Source organism: Ceratotherium simum, chromosome 33 (assembly GCF_057802395.1).
Source record: "Ceratotherium simum simum isolate JZ-2026a chromosome 33, ASM5780239v1, whole genome shotgun sequence".
NCBI classification, from domain to species: domain Eukaryota; kingdom Metazoa; phylum Chordata; class Mammalia; order Perissodactyla; family Rhinocerotidae; genus Ceratotherium; species Ceratotherium simum.
The window spans coordinates 10740770-10761318 of NC_141932.1; the positions used below are offsets into that span (position 1 = coordinate 10740770).

The 20549-nt window shown below is 46.0% G+C and overlaps 1 protein-coding gene across 2 annotated transcripts; it reads right to left on the reverse strand.

Moving 5' to 3' along the window:
* Window positions 1–5183: 5183 nt before the first annotated feature.
* LOC101406619 (sialic acid-binding Ig-like lectin 8) lies at window positions 5184–14962 on the reverse strand. Of its 2 annotated transcripts, XM_087421251.1 has the most exons (9): window positions 14486–14962; window positions 14000–14278; window positions 13724–13771; window positions 12535–12792; window positions 11787–11883; window positions 11391–11455; window positions 9801–9816; window positions 7831–7850; window positions 5184–5596 (listed from the first exon to the last, which is right to left on the reverse strand). In XM_087421251.1, the coding sequence occupies exons 1-9, from the start codon at window positions 14925–14927 to the stop codon at window positions 5409–5411; spliced, it is 1413 nt and encodes a 470-aa protein (XP_087277377.1). In that variant the 5' UTR covers window positions 14928–14962; the 3' UTR covers window positions 5184–5408. The 2 variants fall into 2 exon arrangements, with proteins under 2 accessions (XP_087277377.1, XP_087277376.1); XM_087421250.1 differs by lacking the exons at window positions 7831–7850; window positions 9801–9816 and having other exon boundaries at window positions 5184–5608; window positions 11370–11455.
* Between the last annotated feature and the right edge of the window lie 5587 nt (window positions 14963–20549).

Consider the following 20549-nt stretch of genomic DNA (forward strand, 5'->3'; position numbering starts at 1 on the left):
TTTTCATGTGTCTGTTGGCCATCTGTATATCTTCTTTGGAGAAATGTCTGTTCAGGTCTTTTGCCCATTTTTTAATTGGGTTGGTAGTTTTTTTGTTGTTGAGATGCATGAGTTCTTTATATATTTTGGAGATTAAGCCCTTATCAGATGTATGGTTTGCAAATATCTTCTCCCAATTGTTAGGTTGTCTTTTCGTTTTGTTGATGGTTTCCTTTGCTGTGCAGAAGCTTTTTAGTTTGATGTAGTCCCATTTGTTTATTTTTCTATTGTTTCTCTTGCCCGGTCAGATGTGGTGTTTGAAAAGATGTTGCTAAGACCGATGTCGAAGAGCGTACTGCCTATGTTTTCTTCTAGAACTTTCACAGTTTCAGGTCTTACATTCAAGTCTTTAATCCATTTGGAGTTAATTTTTGTGTATGGTGTAAGGTAAGGATCTACTTTCATTTTTTTGCATATGGCTATCCAGTTTTCCCAACACCATTTGTTGAAGAGACTTTCTTTTCCCCATTGTATGTTCTTGGCTCCTTTGTCAAAGATTAGCTGTCCATAGATGTGTGGGTTTATTTCTGGGCTTTCGATTCTATTCCATTGATCTGTGTGTCTGTTTTTGTGCCAGTACCATGCTGTTTTGGTTACTATAGCTTTGTAGTATATTTTGATATCAGGGAGTGTGATACCTCCAGCTTTGTTCTTTTTTCTCAGGATTCCTTTAGCTATTCAGGGTCTTTTGTTGTTCCATATGAATTTTAGGATTCTTTGTTCTATTTCTGTGAAAAATGTTGTTGGAACTTTGATAGGGATTGCATTGAATCTATAGATGGCTTTAGGAAGTATGGACATCTTAACTATGTTAATTCTTCCAATCCAAGAGCACGGAATATCTTTCCATTTCTTTGTGTCTTCTTCAATTTCTTTCAGAAATGTTTTATAGTTTTCGGTGTACAGATCTTTCACCTCTTTGGTTAAATTTATTCCTAGGTATTTTATTCTTTTTGTTGCAGGAAAGTTTTAAACACACGTTTTCTCAGAAGACCTTGCTACGTATAATTTATACCTACTATACATAATATTTTAGATCTAGAACTTGGAGAAACCAGCTGACTTTCACTCATTCTTGAATGTTGATTGAACGTCTACTGTGTCAAGCACCATCTCACAGGTGTGATTATGTGTTTCTCGCGGTACAATCTATAACATCATCAACACCATGTCCTACTCCCCAGAGACAACAACATTAGATGACCATCTTGATATACTGCCTTCTTTTCTTCCAGGACATCTGTTTTTTCCTCTCATTTTGGTCCTATAGGAGGTTTGATTTTATGTCATTCTATTTTATTTATTTTTCTGGATATTTTCTAGTCTTTTAAATTTCATTCACACTGGTTTCATTAAGAGGAGATGTGCTATATTTAATAAATATCTCAAATGAGGTTGGGCACTCATTTTGTTTCCACTTTGAGTGAAAGTGCTATAACATCACCACTTTTGGAGATAACCAGTTTTTCCATTTCTTTCTGATGTCACAATTGCAATAAACTTTCAAGAACAAAGATCAGTGGATCTCATGCACCTGATTAGAACTTTTCAGTGGCCCACCCCCTCATTTCTCTACAACAACTTTGCCCAGCCAATTTCCCACCTGAATGACTGAAACTGATGAAGCTCACACAAGAATCCTACACTATGAAGTCCAGGTCCTTTGAGGCACAGGGAGGAGTTGAGGAAGTAACCAAAGTCTGGTTGTTGTTAGAAGGAAGAAAGGGCAATGGATTTATGGCCCAAAAAAGGAAGCTTTATTTTCCTACAGTGTCACTTCCTTTCCAGTCATCTCCTTTTCAACTTCCTCAAACAAAGCATGAAGTGAGAACACAGAGTTGACAAATGTCAGTATTGGGGTTTCTCTATTCACTGCATCGTCCTGGTTTTCCGATGGGAACTAGCCAAATGCTCCAGGTTTATACAGTAATATGCTGATCACAAGCGACAGAAACCTTAGTCTATCCTAGGGAAGCAGGATTTTATGAGAAGACTCTGAGGCCTTCACATCGTTAGGGAAGAGCAAAACTACCTGTTGGGAAAGACAGTCTTCCTGCGTCCCTCGCACTCCTACACATCTTGCTAGATCTGCCCAAAACATGGTGCTGTGACTGCTCCTTACCTGGCAAAGTTCTCAGGGCTGTGTTTGCAGGGAGCAACCTTGAGGGATGAGATCATGTCTCCCTCCAGGACAAAGAGCAGGCTCACTTACTGCTTGCTATGAAAGTGGTAGACTCTGAATTTTCTCGTCTTTGCCTCCTGGGGACCTATCAGCATGACTCAGAGCTTTCTCTGGGACTTCACTTATCAACAAAATTTTATGAACTGCTCTGGAAGTCAAAACAGATGCAATCCTTATTCCCACGGGCTCATGCTCTAGTGAAATGGGAAGCACTGAAGATGCCATTATAGATAACACCAGGACAGTTATGAAAGTGCTGGGGTCAGGAAAAAGACCGGGGCTGGAGAAAGATTTTGCAAGAAACTGCATCATTTTATTAAATTTCTAAAATATTTATTGGGAGATTATTATATGTCAAGAATTGTTCTTGGTGAACACAATAGACAAAAATACCTTCTCCCAGTATCACAGGTCAGGCATAGACTTGCCCTTGGGAATGGGCAGTGAGGAAACATTGTCCAGGCAGGACCTCAAAGCTGGACACAGACAGATAAAGAAGAGAGGGAAATGCTGGGAGATCTGTTTCTCTATTCTCCAGGAGAAGTCTGGGAAGGGAGGCAGGTAGAAAGAAAAGAAAAAAAGGAAGGAAAAATGAGCAAGGGAGGAGAAAGAAAGAGAGGAGAGACAGAGGCTCCTCCCTGGCTGAATCTATGGAAATGGGGGTGGCTAGAATAGCTCCTGTGGTCGTCACTGCTCTTAGGAAATGCTTGACTGTCTGAATGTTCACAAAGCAGTTAGGATAGTACCTGGACACAAGGTGAATACCCGGGGCCTCACTGATTAAATCCCCATGGTGCCATTGGAGTCATTTACTTGGATTCAATGTGGTCCCTCCACTTGCTGGCCTGTGTGGCTTTGAGAAGCTCACCTGAGCCTCCTCTGTGACATGGGGACAGGACTGACCCTCTCAGAGTCACTGTGAGGATTGAATGAGACAGGATATGTGAGGAATTGATGCACAATAGGGGCTGAGTGAATGTGTTAGCTCCCTAGGGCTGCTTTGACAAATTACCACATACTAGGTGGCTTAAATCAGCATAAATTTATTGTCTCACAGTTGCAGAGAACAGATCAAAATCAAGGTTTCAGCAGGGCCATGCCCCCTTGGAAGGCTCTAGGGAAGACTCCTTCCCTGACTTTTCTGTCTTCTGGTGGTTGGCAGCAATCCTTGGCATTCCTTGCCTTGTGGCATCATAACTCCAGTCTCTGCCTCCTTTATTGCATGACCTTCTTGCCTCCCCGTGTCTGTGTCTAAATTTCCCTCTTTGTACAAGGACAGCTGTCACTGGATTTAGGGCCACATCCCCCAATCCAGTCTGATGTCACCTTAACTTTGTTATTTCTGCAAAGACCCTATCTCTAAAGAAAATCAATTTCACAGGTACCAGGGGAGAGAATTTGAGTATACCTCTCGGGGGGACACATTTTAACCTACAACAGCAGGCATTCATTAACAGGATCATTTGACCCCTGATGTTCCCAGTGTCCAGCTGCCGGCTGGACGCTGGTCTCCATGGGGAGTCCCAGAGACCCTTGAGCTCCCAACATGTGACTCTGACCTCATTGTCTCCATCTTGACCCTGACCCCCAACACTTGAGAGAAATGAAAACATACACCTGGACACATTCTTGACCAAATATGTTCACAGCAGCTTTATTCATAATCACCAAATACTGGAAACAAACCAAATATACATCAATGGAAAAAAGAGTAAACCAAGTGTGGTAGACTGAATCCTACTCAGCAATAAAGGAACAAAATACTGATATGCACAACAACATGGATAAATCTCAAAAAGCACAATTCTGAGTGAAAAAACCATGTAAGTACATAACACCTGATTCGAATTACATAAACCAATTATAATATTTATAAGGTTCATAGGTTTCAAATCTTGGTCTGCTAGTTCTACGACATTTGTTCAGGAGTCCTTCCTCTCCCCAATTGAATAGACTGGGTGCTGTTCAGTGGACCGTGTATAACGTGTAGGTCTATTTACGGACTCTGTTCTGTCCACAGCACACTCTCTTTATGACTCTACTTTACAGTAAAGTCTGATTTCTCCAACTGTGTTCTTCTTTTTCAAGATTCTTTTGCTATTCTGGGTCTTTACATTTCCAAATAAATTTTAGAATCAACTTTTCAATTCATCTATGTGATGTGTGTGTATATTTATTTATATATGTATGTATAATTATATATATATATATATATATATACACATTCATATATATTTGTCTATTGACTGGGATTGCTTGAAATCAATATGGAGAAAACTGACATCTTAGCAATACTGTGTCTTCCCATCCATGAACATGATATAGTTCTTCAATCATTAGGACCTTTAATTTCTATGAGCAATATTCTGTAGTTTTCAGTATGGAGGTATTGCACGTTTAAATTTAAAAAATGTTCCTTAGTGCCTTATGTTTCTTGCTGCTGTTGTAAGTGGGCAGGGGATAATTTGTAGGGAGTTTTTAAAGCTTCATCCAATCCTTTGATTTCTTCCCATCAAGGCTACTTTATGAAGTGACTGCTGTGATATATTCCTGTCTTCTTCCAGGTGCTGTAGGAGAATTTGGGGATCATGTTGTTTCACTCATCAGACAGTTGTGTGATCATTTGGGAACTTTCCTCATTCATTTGGCTTGTCTCTATAGGGGAGATCAGGAGCTGCTGCTTGACTTTCCCATCTCAACCCAGAAGTCCACCTCTTGAGCTCAACTTTCAAAGACAGAGGCAGATGAAGGTCCAGTGGGAGGACATTCCAGGAGGAGGGACCTCAGTGTGCAAGGTCTGAGGTCTGACGCTGGTCCCCACCAGAGTCGGGAGAAAATCCCAGCAGGACCTTTCTATTTAAAGCACCGGGATCCAGCATGCGTTCAGCATACACTTTGTGGCAGGTGCTATGATAGGATTTTACTCCAAGGATTCTCACTACAACCTTGCAGGTGGGGCTTCTCTTCCATGTTGCACAGAGCAGGAAACTGAGGCAGAGAGGTAGGGGTTGGTCTGTCACTTAGTCAAGAGGCAGAGTGTGGACTCAAACTCAATATACTTTGGTTCCAAAGTCTGTGTTCTTTGCACTAGTAAGAGGGATTTTAACTCTATGGAATCAGCCCTGACTTTTTCTTTGCCCCACAGGGGCCGTGATCCCTCAAGCCAGGGTTGAATCTCTGCAGTTTCTCACTTGTGGATCTTGATCTCTGAGTACTCACTACCAGCGGCCTCCCATTCCTGTGGGTCCTGAGGCTTCATCCCACGAAAACTGAAAGATGTATAGTGGTGTTCTTCTTCCTCCCCTGAGCAGAGGGCAGCCACATCTGGGGGAGGGTTGGCTGGGAGGCTGTCTGCCTGGGATTCAATCATGGGACCTTGAGTAGAGGGCGTGCGAGGAGTCAGAGCAGAACAGCAGGGACAGAATAAGGCAGAGAGTGTCTGGGAGAGAGGCCCATGAATTGCCTCATCCATTCATCCCACAGACATTTTTGTTGAGATCTCATCATTCATGCTTTCCTCAAATATTTAATACTTAGTGAGCACCTTATTTGGTATTTGCTAATCTCATGAACTTCCCACAACAACCCCGTAAGGAAGATACTATTATTGTGTCCATTTTATAGATATGAAAACTGAGGTGAACCAAGTAAGCGGCATGCTCAAAGTCCCTGACGAAGGGGCCAGCCTGGTGGCATAGTGGTTAAGTTCGTGTGCTCCACATTGGTGGCACAGGGTTCACACTTTTGGATCCCAGGCATAGACCTACGCATGGCATATCAAGCCATGCTGTGGCAGGTGTCCCACATATAAGATAGAGGAAGATAGGCAAGGATGTTAGCCTAGGGCCAATATTCCTCAACAAAACGAGGAGGATTGGCAACAGACGTTAGCTCAGGGCTAATCTTCCTCACTAGAAAAAAAAAAAGTCCCTGAGGAAAATGAGGATCCAATCCAGTTCTTTCTGACCTCAAAGCCTGAGGCCTCCTCTGTGTGAGGCCCTGAGCTGGGTGCTGGATGTTCTGTGGTGGACACAGCAGACACAGACCCTGACATCTTGCAGCTTACTCTTTAATTGAGGGAGGCAGCAAAATATGAGTTAAGCAAATAAATATCTAATTGTGAATTATGATATGATGGACAGGAACTGGGTAAGCAAGAAAGGATTACAGGGCCTTGATGCAAGCATGGCACCTGCGGGAAGCTCACAGTTTGGTGGGAGGACAAGCCAGTCAAAGAAATTATGTCCCTGTGATAGGCAGAATAACAGCCCCTAAAGATGTCCAAGCCCTAATCCCCAGGAAACTCTGAATGTGTTACCTTACATGGCAAAAGGAACTTTGCAGATGGAGTTAAGTTAAGGATATTGAGATGGGGAGATCCTCCTGGATTAAGTGGACAGGCCCAATGTAATCACAAGGGTCTTTACATGTGAAAGAAGGAGGCAGAGAGAGATTTGAAGACACTGTGCTTCTGACCTTGAAGATGGAGAGGAAGGAGCCATGGCCCAAGGAAGGCAGGCGCCCTCTAGAGGCTGAAAAAGGCAAGAAAATGCATTTTCCCCTGGAGCCCCCAGAAGGAACGTAGCCCTGCCTGCCAATGCCTTCATTTTAGCCCAGTGAAACCCATTTTGGACTTGTGACCTCCAGAACTGTAAGACAATAAATTTATGTTGTTGGAAGCCACTAAATTTGTATTAATTCATTACATAAGGAACAAGAATCTAATACAGACTCACATGGAGGAGGGTGACATGTGCTGCCTGGAGAGCATCCTTCTTTGCTGCTCCTCTTGACAAGAGAACACTTCACCAGAATTGTTAACATTTTTGCCCCTCCCATTCTCTTGATTATTTAAATTGAGATTCACACACACACACACACACACACACACACACACACAACCACTTCCCTACGCTGCTGTTATCAAGCACACCAGTGGTCTCTGCTGGTGAAATCCAAGTGGCCATCTTTCAGTCCTCACCTCTCTGAACTTTGCCGCATCAGGTGACCTAATCGCACACCTGCCCTAAAGGAAAGCCCCTTTAGACTTAAGTACAAGACATCACACATTCCGGGTCCATTGACCTCACTGGCAGCCCCCTGCTGGTTGCTCCCCATCTCCCTAGGCCCGTAATACTGGAGCAGCCCGGGACTCTTTCCTTCTTCAACTTTGCTTTGTGATCTCATCCACTGTATTGGCTTCATCTGATCCATAGGCTGATGACACTCAAATCCGTACCTCCAGCTCCTTCTCCTCTCTGGAAAGACTTTGATCCAAAGATATACTTGAAATGCCCATTCCCTTGTCAAAACAAACAGAAAACTCAACATATTCAAACTGAACTTCTTTTTTCCCCCAAATTCCTTCCTCCAATCCTCTCAACCTCAGTGATCGGTGCCTCCCTTCTTCCGGCTGCTCAGTGCAGAAATCTAGGAGTCATCCTTGACCCCTTTCTGTCACTCACACCCCATTCCCAATCTATTAGCAATTCTCAGTAGCCTTAACTTCAAAATTCACCCAGAATCAAATCAGGCCCCACCCTCTTGCCATCCTGGTTCCAGCCAACATTATCTCCTGCCTGGAATGTTTCACCAGCCCCCTTTCTAACTTCCCTGACACACAGAGTCTCTCTGCACACAGCAGCCAGAGGGTCCTGTGAAAATGAAAGTTGGATCATGTCCTTCTTCTGACCAAACGTCTCCTGATTCCCACAGTGTCCTATATGTGCAGACATGATTTCACACGCTGACTTCCCCAAAATCAATTCCTGCTTGTTGGCTCTTGCCTCCCTCTGTGTAATCACTCAGAAGTCCTTGCTGCTCCTCACTCACTGGTCAGCCTCCTGTGTCTGAGTGTTTGCACCTGCTGTTCCCTCTGCTTGGAGGGCTCTTGGATCACACAGTCAGATTGCAAACTCTTGAGCCTTCTTCATGCCTTTGTTCAAATGTCACTAACAAAACCACAAGCCAACCTATGGAATGGGAAAGAATATTTGCAAATCTTGTATTGCATAAGGGGTTAACACCCAGAATATACAAAGAACTCCTAGAACGCAACAACAGCCACAAAATAACTCTATTAAAAATGAGTAAATAACTTGAATTAAACATTCCTCCAAAGAAAACGTACAAATAGTGAACAAGCGTATGGAAAGGTGTTCAACATCACTCATGGTTAGAGAAATGCAAATCAAAACTACAATGAGGTATCGCCTCACACTCATTAGGATGGCCACTATATAAAACAAAAAATAACAAGTGTTGGTGAAGATGTGGAGAAACTCAAACACTTGTGCACTGTTGATGGGAATGTAAGACAGTGCAGCCACTATGGAAAACACTGTGGAAGTTCCTCAAAATATTAAAACTTGAATTACCATATGATCTAGCAATCCCGCTTATGAGTATTTATTAAAAATATTGAAAGCAGAATCTCGAAGAGATATTTGCACACTCAAGTTCATTGCAGTATTATTCACAGTAGCAAGGATGTGAAAGCAGCCCAAATATTCATCAACAGAGGAATGAATAAAGAAAATGTGGTGTATACGTACCATGGAATATTAAACAGTCTTTAAAAAGAAAGAAATCCTGTCACATGCTACAACATGGATGAACCTTGAGGACATTATGCTAAGTGAAATAAACTGGTCACAAAAGACAAACACTGCATGATTCCACTAATATGGGGTAACTAGAGTAGTCAAACCCATAGAGACAGAAAGCAGAATGGTGGTTGCAGGGGCTGGGGTAGTGGGGGAATTGGGATGTTCTTCAACGGGTACAGAATTTCGGTTTTGTAAGATTAAAAAGTTCTAGAGATCTGTGGCATAACTGTACTGTTAAGAGTGGTTAAGATGGTAAATTTATGTTCTGTGATTTTCACCACAACAAATAAATAAATCCCAAGAGCACTGCACAAGTCATCTCCCCAACACTCCCTCTTCCCTGTGCGCTGCCTTTTCCCCAAAGTACACATCTATCTTGCACATTCTACTCACTTATTTGTTTTCTGTTTTTTTTTTTTTTTTTTTTTTTTACTGGTTTGATTATCCTCCTCTGTCTAGAAAAAACCTCACTGAGCCAAGATTTTAAATTTTTTTCATAGACAGGTCTCTGGTACCTACACTGCTTCCCAGTTGGTAGGTGCTCAAAAACATTTCCTGAAGGAATTAATGAATGAATAGATGCATGTTACCTTGCCACTCAAAACCTTCCAAAGGCTTCAAGTCACACTCTGAATACAATAAATAATGAAAAGTGAGTCCATCAGAGCTTGAAGGCTGAATAGGAATGAATGAGTGGAAATGGGGAGGGAAGAGCATTAAAGGAGGAACAGCCTATGCAAAGACCCAGAGGCAAGAAACCTTGTTCTGGTTGATGACGATGAAAAGTCCAGGTGGACGGATATGACTGGGAGATGGGGCAGTGGAGGCAGTGGACTGGAGAGTGGGGCTAGGATCAGGGTGAGGCAAGTGAGCCACTTGCCCAAAATGCAAAATTAAAAGGGGAGCCAAATGCTTCATTAGTTGAGGTAAATAACATTGTTTTTTGTTTGCTTGTTTGTTTTTGAGCTAACATCTGTGCCAGTGTTCCTCTATTTTGCACGTGGGACGCTGCCACACCATGGTTGACAAGTGGTCTAGGTCCACGCGCAGGAGCTGACCCTGGAAATCCAAGCCACCGAAGCAGAGCACACTGAACTTAACCACTAAGTCGTGGGAACAGTGCCCTAAAAACATTTTTTTGCAACATTTTTAAAATGAAAATAAATGCAAAAAAAGAAAGAAAGAAAGAAAACACATGGAGAAAAAAAATCAAAAATGTAAATAACCCAGGATTAGTAAGAGTGCCCTTCTGAACCAATTGGAGCCTGAGGCAGAAGAAACCTGTGCCCTAAAGATATACAGGTTTTCACGTATTTTTAGTGCTCGTTTTTTCCAGAATATTGAAATAATTGAAACATGATTGAAAACTTGAAAAGTGTTGTATATTAAAACATTAAGTTGAAAGATTATATGTGTACCCAAATCAGAATTTGTTATAATTTTGCTTTCCTGGCTTTCTGGAAGCAAATGCAGAGAGAATATTTTCAAAATCTCCTTCTCTGATGCTCTCATTTTCAAATGAGAATGCTGCCACGTGTGAAAATTTCTGCTGACCAAGTTATGATCTTAAATAATTATTAAGTAACTTCAGTCTGCTGATTCTTCTATTATTTAGATTTTTGATATTTTTCTCACCATGGTTTCTTTTTATTAATTTTGATTTTTTTTAAATACTACATTAACATATTATCTTGAATACTGCTATTTTGGGCACCTGTCTACATTTTGTATCTCAGGCAAGTGCCTCACTCTCCTCACCCTAACCCTGGCCCTCCTGGAGAGGTGGGTGCAGAAAGGTCAGAATATGCAGGGCTGTGGGCTGAGGAGTTGGAGCTTTATTCTCTAGGTCAGGAGTCAGCAAACTAATACAGCCTGTGAATCAAATCAGGCCCACTTCCTGTGTTTGTAAATAAAGTTTTCTTGGAACATAGCCATGCTCATTCATTTACATATGGTCTATGGCTATTTCATGCTGCAACAACACAGTTGCAACACTGCAACAGAGACTCAATGGACCACAAAGCCAAAAATATTTACTCTGTAGTCCTTGGTAGAAAAAATTTGCCGGCCTCTGCTGTAGATGATGGGGGCAAAGAGATGTTCAAAAGCAGAGGAACTGGACAATGATGGCTTTTAAATGATCACTCTGTGTAGAGCAAGAGAGACGAGAGGCAGGGAGATGAGGGGTCCAGGAAAGAGATCCTAAAGCCTCAGCAATGACGTGGGTCAAGATGGAGAGAGGGAGACTGATGCTAGCAGTTCTTAGGAGGAAAAATGGACAAGACGTGGTGAATTTTTGGCTGTAGCAGAAGAAGGGAGGGTAGAGAGATGGTGACTCATCCCTGCATGGTCTGAAGGAAAGAGGAGGGGTTGTCATGCTGTCAGCAAGATGAGGATCTGACTTGAGGGGAGGAGGAGAAGGAGATGACTAGAGCAGCCTTGTCCTTGCCGAGTGGAGCAATCCAGGGAACCATCCTGGGGGAGGAATCCAGGCAAAATTCCAGATGGGGAGATGCCCAGGTCATTCACCTGAGGAACTTACCTTGTGTCAGGGTTTGCACCTTCCATGTCCATGCCTTCAAAGCCCACTGCTGGCCTTGCTGCTTTCTTCCTGCGGGACCTCACTCTGAGTGAAGAGACCAGAGAACCTCTCAGTCCGACCAGCTCAGGGTGCAGTGGACAGACTGACCCCTCCTCTGCTCTCTCTCAATGGGCTGGAAGGGTGACTGAGGTGGGAGAGGGCTCCTGTCCCAGAGACCTCAGGGTTGAAAGCACAGGTTCCTCCCTCCTGGACACTAGGGCCAGAGGTTTGTGACAGACTCACCCGGGTGTCAGGGGACCTGCCCTTGATTCAGGATCTGGACCCACCCAGTCCCTCCGGCTCTGGGTTCAGGCATCCGTGGCTGCCTGCCCTTCCCACCCCAGGGCTCTCCCTCCCTCCCCAGGTCCCTGCTCACATGATGACGATGACGCAGAAGGACAGGAAGAGCAGAGTCTTAGCACTTGCTCCCCAGACTGCACCCAGCGCCACTCCTGATAAAGACCACGCTTTTCCTGCAGAGGATTGGATTATTAGCGATTCTCCTCTGAGAACTTGGTCTCTTTTCCTCTCAGTCCCTGTAGGACCCCACACTTCTGTGTTCAGGCCCCTTTGCCAGGTGCAAAAACAGGGAGATGGGTCGGGGGAGGGGCAGGGGTCAGGGTGAAGAGAGTGAGGAATACAAGAGCTGGGTTGCAGCCTGTCTTGATTCAAAACGTTGACATTTTGTTCATTGTGGCATTTATTTTGCACTCATTTATATTTGAACAGAGGATTGCATATTATTTCTCTTGATTGCTGAGTTTTTTTTGGCTTCTCCTTAAATTTTGGGCCCATGGGAAGTGCCTCACTCGCCCAACCCACCTGGCTCTGCAAAGCAGGGACCTTGTGTCCCCAGACACATCTGTCCAGGCCCCAGCCCCTCTTCTCCAAGACCCACCTCCTTCCCTGGCTCCCCCTCCAGCCCTCAACCCACCCCACAGCCCTGTCCCGGCAGGAAGACGACAGTGACCCTCTGAGTTCCAGGGAATTTCCGGGCCTCACAGCCGAGCACAGAGCAGAGCTGAGTTCCCCTCTGAAGCTCAGGGGGCTGCTGGCTGGACTGTGGGGTGGGGTGGGTGCTGCCCTCCTCTTCCAGCCCCTCCCCCATCCACCGGTGCACTCACTCTGCAGAGAGAGGCTGAGGGAGACGTGCAGGGAGCCCCGAGGGTGCTGAGCTTGGCAGGTGAATTCACCCTCATGCCCCGACTCCACCTGGGGCAGCTCCAGGACCCCAGGGTTTGAGGGCTGTGAGGGGCTCAGGGTCTGATTCCTGTGGGCCCAGCTCAGCCTGGCAGGGGGGTTGCTGTCGACCACACAGACCAGGCGCAGGGACTGGCCCTCCAGGACTGAAAGAGATGACCCATTCTTCAGGGTTGTGGGTGCTGGAGAAGAAGAGACGGAGGGTCAGAGAGACAAAGAGATGGAGACAAAGTGGAAGGATGCAGAAGGAGGCTAAACAGGACGGACACACAGATATAAGTTGAAGTGCAAGAAAACACACACTTTCACCCTTCACTGGTGGGAAGGTAAACTTGTCCGCCCTCCATGCAGAACAACTTGGCGTTATCTCGCAAAGTTGCATAGAACATATGAAGCAGCTCTATTTTCTTTTTATGAACTATCCTACAGACACACACAAACACACTTGTGAAAGGAGATACAAGATGGTTCATTGCAGTGTTTCTGTTTCTAACTAGAACTGCTGGAATAAAATAAATGGCTTGATTTTTCCATTAACAGAAGATGCATACAAATCAGAATCCATCCATGGAATACAGCACAGTCACGGAGAAGAATGAGGACAGTCTGTACTCCTGACATCAAATGACCCCTAAGATTCTTTGGGTGAACAAAGCAAGGCTCAGAGCAGCCTGTGGACACTGGTCACGTCCCAGTAGGGAACTGGGCATCAGAAGGACAGACTCTGTCTTAACGTTTTGATTTTTGTCCATGAGAATACATTACCTTTCAAAAGTACTTAAATAAGCAATTGTTAGGGAAAATAAAAAGACAAGGCTGAAGGGTCATCAGAAGATGAATGATAAGGAGCCCGAGAGGTGGGGTCTACCTTGTGAATATTTTCTTGTTCTCCTTGTGCAGTTGAGGATGGTAGAGATGTCTGAGGGGAGTGAGGGGCCGATGGGGACAGCTGCTCATTGTGGCCATGGGGGCTGAGAATGGGAGGGACCACCGGGTTCAACCACAAGAGGGTCTCTGGTCGCCAGGGTGAGTCCAGGGTAAGGCCGGGACCGGCACTGCCCTGTGCTGGCAGAGGTCCTGCTCCCTCCAGCCCAGGAGGTGGCTTGTTCCTACCTGTGCTGTTTCCTAGGAAGACAGTGACGGTCAAGTTCTGTGGAGAGTCTGGGACAGAAAGACATGGTGGCTGCCCATCAGTGGTGAGGGCTGGGTGGACATGGGTCCTTGTCCCCAGGAGCTGCATAAACGGGGGAAAGGTGGAGTTGGGCATCCTCCTGATGCCCCTCAGCCTGGATTCTAGGACCTCACACTGGTGTCTGAGGCCCTGACACCTCCACACCCGAGGCCCTCAGGACACCAATAAGGTACCAGCAGTTTTGGCCCAGCACTCACAGGACATGTTGAGGTGGATGGTCCTTTCCACAGTCACACCAGCCGCAGGGAACTTCACCTGACAAGTGAGGTTGGTACCATGGTCCTGGGGCCGTGGGGTGAGGGTGAGCACAGAGGAGAGGTGGTTCCTGGGGCCCAGGGAGGTGAGGGCAGCTGACGTCCAGGAGAAGATGGGCAGTGTGTCCCACTCACAGGCCCAGGACACAGAGCAGGTCAAGTTCCTGGGGTGTCCAGACTCCAGGGTCCCCAGGATGAGGATGAGGGGTGTGTGGGTCAGGGCTGGTGAGGAGATGGAGACACATGGGGATCAGGAGGTAGGGTCTGAGTTGCCACCATGAGAGAAGCCTCAGACTTTGGTCCAGATCCTCTCTCTAAGCTCCAATATGCTGTACCCTCAATACCTCCCTGAAGTGGGGTCTTATCCCAGGCCTGCCCTGGAACCCCCATGTCCTTTCCCTGTGGCCTCTCCTGGAGTCCACTCCTTACCCAACACATGCACAAAGAGACGGTTAAATTTGTAATCAAATTTTGTATTTCCTCTCTCCACCCGAAAAAAGTATCTTCCACTGTCCCTCCTCTTGGCATCTCTGATGTCCAGGGAGCAGTTGTAGGTCCGAGGGTGTCCAAAGAGGTGAAATCGGCCCTGGGTCTCCTCCTGCACTTTTTGATCAGGGTTGTTTGTGGCCACTGGAAGATCTCGGTCTGTACTGGCTCCTTCCTGGAACCAGTAGCCATGAGCTGGAGTAGACACATTCCAGCCATCCCGCGGGTAGGAGAAGGAGCAGGGCACCCGCACACACAGACCCTCCTGCACCGTCACCAACCCCTGCACTTGCAGTTTGTAATCCTTGTAATTTTTCCTGGGCCTCCCCTGGCCCTCGGCCCCCTCCCTCCACCAGAGAAGGGCGAGCAGCTGAAGCAGAAGCATGTCTGGGGTTGACAGTCTCAGGTTCCGCCAGGGACAGTCCGTTTCTCAGGGTTCTGTCTCAGGAACTAAAAGTTTCAGATTTAGAGGAGGCTCCAACAAGAAGATGTGGGTGAGGTCAGAACAGTGACCCTGCTCAGAGGAGGAATTTCACCCCCAAACACTGTTGGGACCAAGACAGCCCTTGGAGTCAACCATCCACCTCCCATGTCCACTCCTGAGGAGCCTTGTCCAGGGAGGGTGAGAACCTCACCCAAATTCACACCCTATTCGGGGCCTGAACCCCATCTCCTGCCTCCCTATGGATGCACTTCCCCTTGGAAGGTCATTTTCTGCAAAGCGAAATACGTCTCTTCTGGTCAAACCTACTGACTCACAGGCTGTAGATACCTGTGGTGGTTGGTCCAGCCAGAGTTGCAACTCAGGGACCCGGATGATGAGGAAGGCCGACTGTCCTCACTCCCTCAGCACCCACATGGTGGGCATCCCCTCTATGCTCTCGAGGTCACACACCAGCCATGGACACTGTCCTGAGAGTCATTGTCCAGTGGGGTGACAATAGGTGTCCTGGCACCAGGACCTCCCTGTGATGGGAAGACATGGAGACACGTACAGGAGACAGAGTGAGTGACATTAGGCTGGGGGTCATCCACCCTCAGGGATGGTGAGGATTTCATGAGAGAAGAGACATGCACCTGAGTTCACTGAAGGTTATTTTAACTTTGTGGTAGGGGCTGGGAGGAAGTGGTGGGATCCTGGGAAGTGGTGCTTCCTCAGACCCATGTGGGTTTTCTTGAAATGTTTTTTAAGGGAAACATAAGACACATACAGAGAAGTGCCCCCAAAAGAACAACTGAGTGATTTTTCACAAAATGAAGACCCCCCAAGAGCAGAACATTGGGAGCACCCAGGATCTCCCCCTCATCCCCTCCCTATCCCGACACCCCATTTCAACCAAGGAACCCCAGGCCCACTGTAATGCCAATTGTTTCCCTGCTTTTCTCTGTAGTTTTATCATCAAGCATTCTGCCTTTAATACTATGGCTTCACACATGTTATTTTAAGACTTTGTATACATAGAAAAAATTACAATCTGTTTTCCTCTATTCAATTTCATGAATCTGCCCATCCCATATTTTTCCCTTCTCAGAACTGTTACACAAAACGTGGAGGAGAGTCAGTGCAATGATCATGGAGAAGGAAGGTGCGGGGTTGGAGCCTGCATGGACACTCCCACACCATCACCAGTTCCTGCATTGTCAGCTGGAATCACAGCCTGCAGCCCCATCCCCATCCTGGGCCCCCTTGTTCTGGCTACTCGCTCTCTCCTTGCAGGGCCAGTTACAGCATCTGTTGTGAGAAGGGATTGGCCATGCCCATTCTGTTTCCTGTGGTCCCCAATTTGCAAAGAAAAGCAGAAGAATGGGAAGGGGAGTCTTGAGGAAGCCACAGAGAATGTAACTCTGCGAAAGAGGAACTTAAGATCCACAGGCCATCAGAGCCGTGGGGCCTTCTAGCCCCACTTCTCCAATTTGAAGAAGAAGACACTCAGGTCCAGAGTGGACAAGTGAATTGGCCAAATCACATAGGGGCTCTGTCTTATGCACCATTGTCTGCACCAGGACCCACTTCATCAATCTTTGTCTGCCCAAGTTTCACTAGCTGAGAGACGGGAAGTTTATGTCAACATGAGAGGGAAGAATTCTCAACTGTTCCCATGAGATGAGAGGGGAAATTTCATTCATTTAGTTATTCATTCATTCACCAACCATGTACACTGTGAATTCAGTTTTTCAGTAAAGGGGTGAATGTGACAGATCTAGCCCCTGCGTTTGAAGAGGCCAATACCTGGTTGTGAGACACACAGGTTACCTGACAATTCCAGAGCCATAGTGTAGAAGGCTAAGAGAGGGGAGCACAGGCTGGGGAGGGAGAGGCTCTTGCTCTTCTAGACTGAAAGGTGAGTCTCAGGGTGGAATGGGCCAAGTAGACGCAGAGTGGACTCTCAGGCAGTTACAAGGGATGTGAATTCCACAGGTGATCCTGGTACCCTGGAAATTCCTAGACTCTCAAGTATCATATTCTCAATCTCACTCACTCCACCATTGTGGAGATCCTCTGCCAGCCACCAAGTTATGTGCTCTGTTTTTGACCAGCCACACCTCTGCCCCAGAAGGGATCAGGTCACCGTGCATAGAGGATGCTCCCTCTTCCCAGGACTTACCTGGCTCTTGGGAATTCCTAGGAAAGGTCTATGGTGCTGTCTGTAGTGTTGATTCAGAGGTGAGTGCTGACTTCGGAGATGTCTGCAGCTCTGTGGAGGGGCCTGATCACACAGCACAAGGACCTTGTGTCTGGAGTCAGGAGTGTCAAGATGTCAGATGTTCTGGGCAGGGCTCAGGTCTACCTGGGGGGAGGAACTCAGGGGAGGAAAACACCTCTGTTTCTCCTCTATGTCTACCCTCAGGAATGTCTTATGGACAATATGAGACTGTTGTCACAGGTCCAAGGGCAGGATAGGTGAAGGCTTTGTGCTGTCCATTTACATATCTGTTCCCATTTCATTTTCCCAACATCCCTGACAAAGAGGGGTGATCCCTCCTCAAATGGAGGAGACAGATGGCACTCAGACAGGTGAGCAGCTGTAGGGACAAGTTTCCAAAGACAACACCAAACAATTCCTCCCCTCCTTTATGCAAACATGGCACTCATCTCATTGCAAGATGGTGTTTGCCATTATTATCTCCTCCTCTTGAACCTGGATTGGGTTCATGACTGTTTGACCAAAAGAACGTGGAGGACAAGATGTTCTGTGACTCATATAGCTCTGATATTAAGAAGGCTTGGCAGCTTACACTCCTGCCTCGTGGATTCCTGGACATCTGTGTAAGGAATCCGGGGGACTCTGATGGAGAGAGATGCTACATAGAGAGCCCTGAGGGGTCAGACGTCCAGCACCAGTCACCACCACCATTCCAATGCGCTTGTCTGAAAGAGCCCAAAGCAAAACTAGGAGTGAAACAGTCTAAGTTCTCCCTCTTGATTCCTGCTTCTTGAGAAGAAGTAACTCTTCAGAGTCAGGAAATTTTCAGTGCCACACTACAAACTTCTAATTATTTTCACTCGAGCCCACGTACATGTGTATGGTGTGATGTTTTACTCATTTCCTGGTTTGGATTTTGCTGGTGAAATTTTAGTTCATTTTATTGAAATGTCCTGTGCTCATTCAACACCTAATGGGACTTGGTACTTGTAGCATCAGCATTAGTTGCCAGCAGGAACTTGCATTTTCAAGGGATAAGGAACCAGCATGCAATGAATACACAGCTCATACAAGGACCTGTACACAGTGTTTTTTTTTTTTAATTTTTTTTCTTTCTTTATTTTTTTCCCCCAAAGCCCCAGTAGATAGTTGTCTGTCATAGCTGCACATCCTTCTAGTTGCTGTATGTGGGACACGGCCTCAGCATGGCCGGAGAAGCGGTGCGTCCGTGCACGCCCGGGGTTCCGAACCCGGGCCGCCAGTAGCGGAGCGCGCGCACTTAACCGCTAAGCCACGGGCCGGCCCCACAGTGCTTTATGTGTGTCTCAACATCTTTGTGAGATGCGGTTTCTTATCTACCCACTTTACAGAGCAGGAAACTAAGGCACAGAAGAGTGATACCATTTCCAATTGTCATTCCCTTAGTAAGTGGAGAAACCAAGGTTGAATTCACGTTTATCCTATTTTAAATCCCCTATATTTTCCCGAGGGCAAATAATTCGCGTGAAATAGTTTATAATCCATTGACTAGAGAGACATTTACTGTTCAAGAGTCAGTGTTTGGAGTCTCCCTTTCCCAGAGAAACTCTGGGTTCCAAGACCTATCTGTCTTTTATCCTCTGACTACTTTGTGCTGATTCTCCTGTCCCTTGGCCCCCAAGCCTTCATCTTGTGATATCTGAGGGAATTTCAGTGGAGCTCTTGAGTTCATTATGGTTTGATCTGGAAGGTTTGTGGGCAGAAATTTGACTATGGGGGAGTGAGGACATCCCATGTATGACATCATCCTTCTCATCATGTGAACTTGGGAATCCAGCTCTCTTATGGGGTGGCTGAGACCCTGCTCCCAACTAGTCATAGAGAAAAAATATTCTTTCTTACCTGGACTATGTTCTTGAAAGACAATGATGTCCATGGGAATGAAATATCTGGAATGAAATGTAGTAGTTCCTTCTTCGATGGTGAAGGGTGGAATGAGCGTTGGTCCTCCCCCCCTTCTAGAGACACAGAAACAGCATAGAAGATGGAATCGGGAATCCTTCTTTCCCCCTCCTCAGTCTGGTCCTCAGGAACCAAGCTTTGAGTATCCCAAGCCCTGAACTCTCTTTGGATTCCCTACTGCACTCAGGGTGCTGGGAGTCCTGGCCCTACACTCATAGGAGACATTGAGCTGGATGGTTTCTATGGTCACACAAACTCCAGGAGACATCATACATCAGGGTAGTTGATACCAATTCCCAGGACTGTGGGGTGATGACCTAAAAAGGAGGTGTGTGTACAGATCCTTTGTTTACTGGGATATACTGAACACATCCCTCCACCCAGCCTTATCTTGAACCAATTTGTCTGGGATGCAGTGAAGGTGGCTCAGCACACAACAGGATACCTGTCCTCCCAAGAATGATTGTAGACCTGGTGAGCTGCAGGCAATGGGATGGTGCTGTCCATGGTGCCGAACTATGGCTTTGATCTGAGCTCCCAAGTCTCCTGGTCTGAGAGGGGTCTGACCCCTCAAGTGAGGGAGCCAAGACTCAGGCTAGCAAGGCAGCCATATAACCTGGAGCAGTGAGAAATTATGACCTGCCTACGAGAAAAGGATTTGGGGATAAGAAGACCCTCTCATCAGTGGGCTGAGGTTCTCTTATGCTTCTCTCTGCTTCCTAGTTCACACCTAAGGACACTTCTACAAGTCTGGATTCCCTAATTGCCTAAGGGAACTAAGGACAGTGAGACTATAAGAAAGACCATTGGGCCTAAGATTGAACAGACCAAGGGGGACCTGAAGAGAAAGATTCCAGGATAGTATTGGGCTTTATGTGGGGAAGTTGAGAAATGCAGTAACAGGAACTCAAGGGGGAAGGGCCATCAGTTTCAAAAGTAATTATTATAATAGAAGTATTCATTACCGTTATTTACTGACTGCCAACCATGGTGTTCTAGTGGTTAAGGTTCAGTGCTCTCACTCCCACAGCCCAGGTTTGTTTCCCTGTCAGGGAACCACATCACCTGTCTGTTTGTTGTCATATTGTGGCAGCTGAATGTTGCTTTGATGTTGAAAGCTTTGCCACCAGTATTTCAAATACCAATAGGGTCATCCATAGTGGACAGTTTTCAGTGGAAATTCCAGACTAACACTGAATAGGAAGAAGGAACTGGCCATCCACATAGGAAAAAAATGGCCACGAAAACCTTATGAACAGCAGCATAGCTTTGTCCGATATAGTAGCAGAGAATAAGAGGATGGCACAAAAGAGACCAGGCAGGGCTCTGCTTTGCTGTACACAGGGTCACTAGAAGTCAGAATCAACTTGATGGCACTAATAACAAATTTACTATTACATTTAAGGACAATTTTAAAATAT

What these genes read in the sequence shown, in the direction of transcription:
- LOC101406619 (XM_087421251.1), bottom strand. Translation starts at nt 14,927, where the DNA reads ATGCTTCTGCTTCAGCTGCTCGCCCTTCTCTGGTGGAGGGAGGGGGCC. An exon ending in TCTCTTTGTGCATGTGTTGG is followed by an intron (nt 14,279 to 14,485) that starts GTAAGGAGTGGA and finishes TCTCCTCACCAG; the next exon opens with CCCTGACCCACACACCCCTC. An exon ending in CTTCCTAGGAAACAGCACAG is followed by an intron (nt 12,793 to 13,723) that starts GTAGGAACAAGC and finishes CTTCTTCTCCAG; the next exon opens with CACCCACAACCCTGAAGAAT.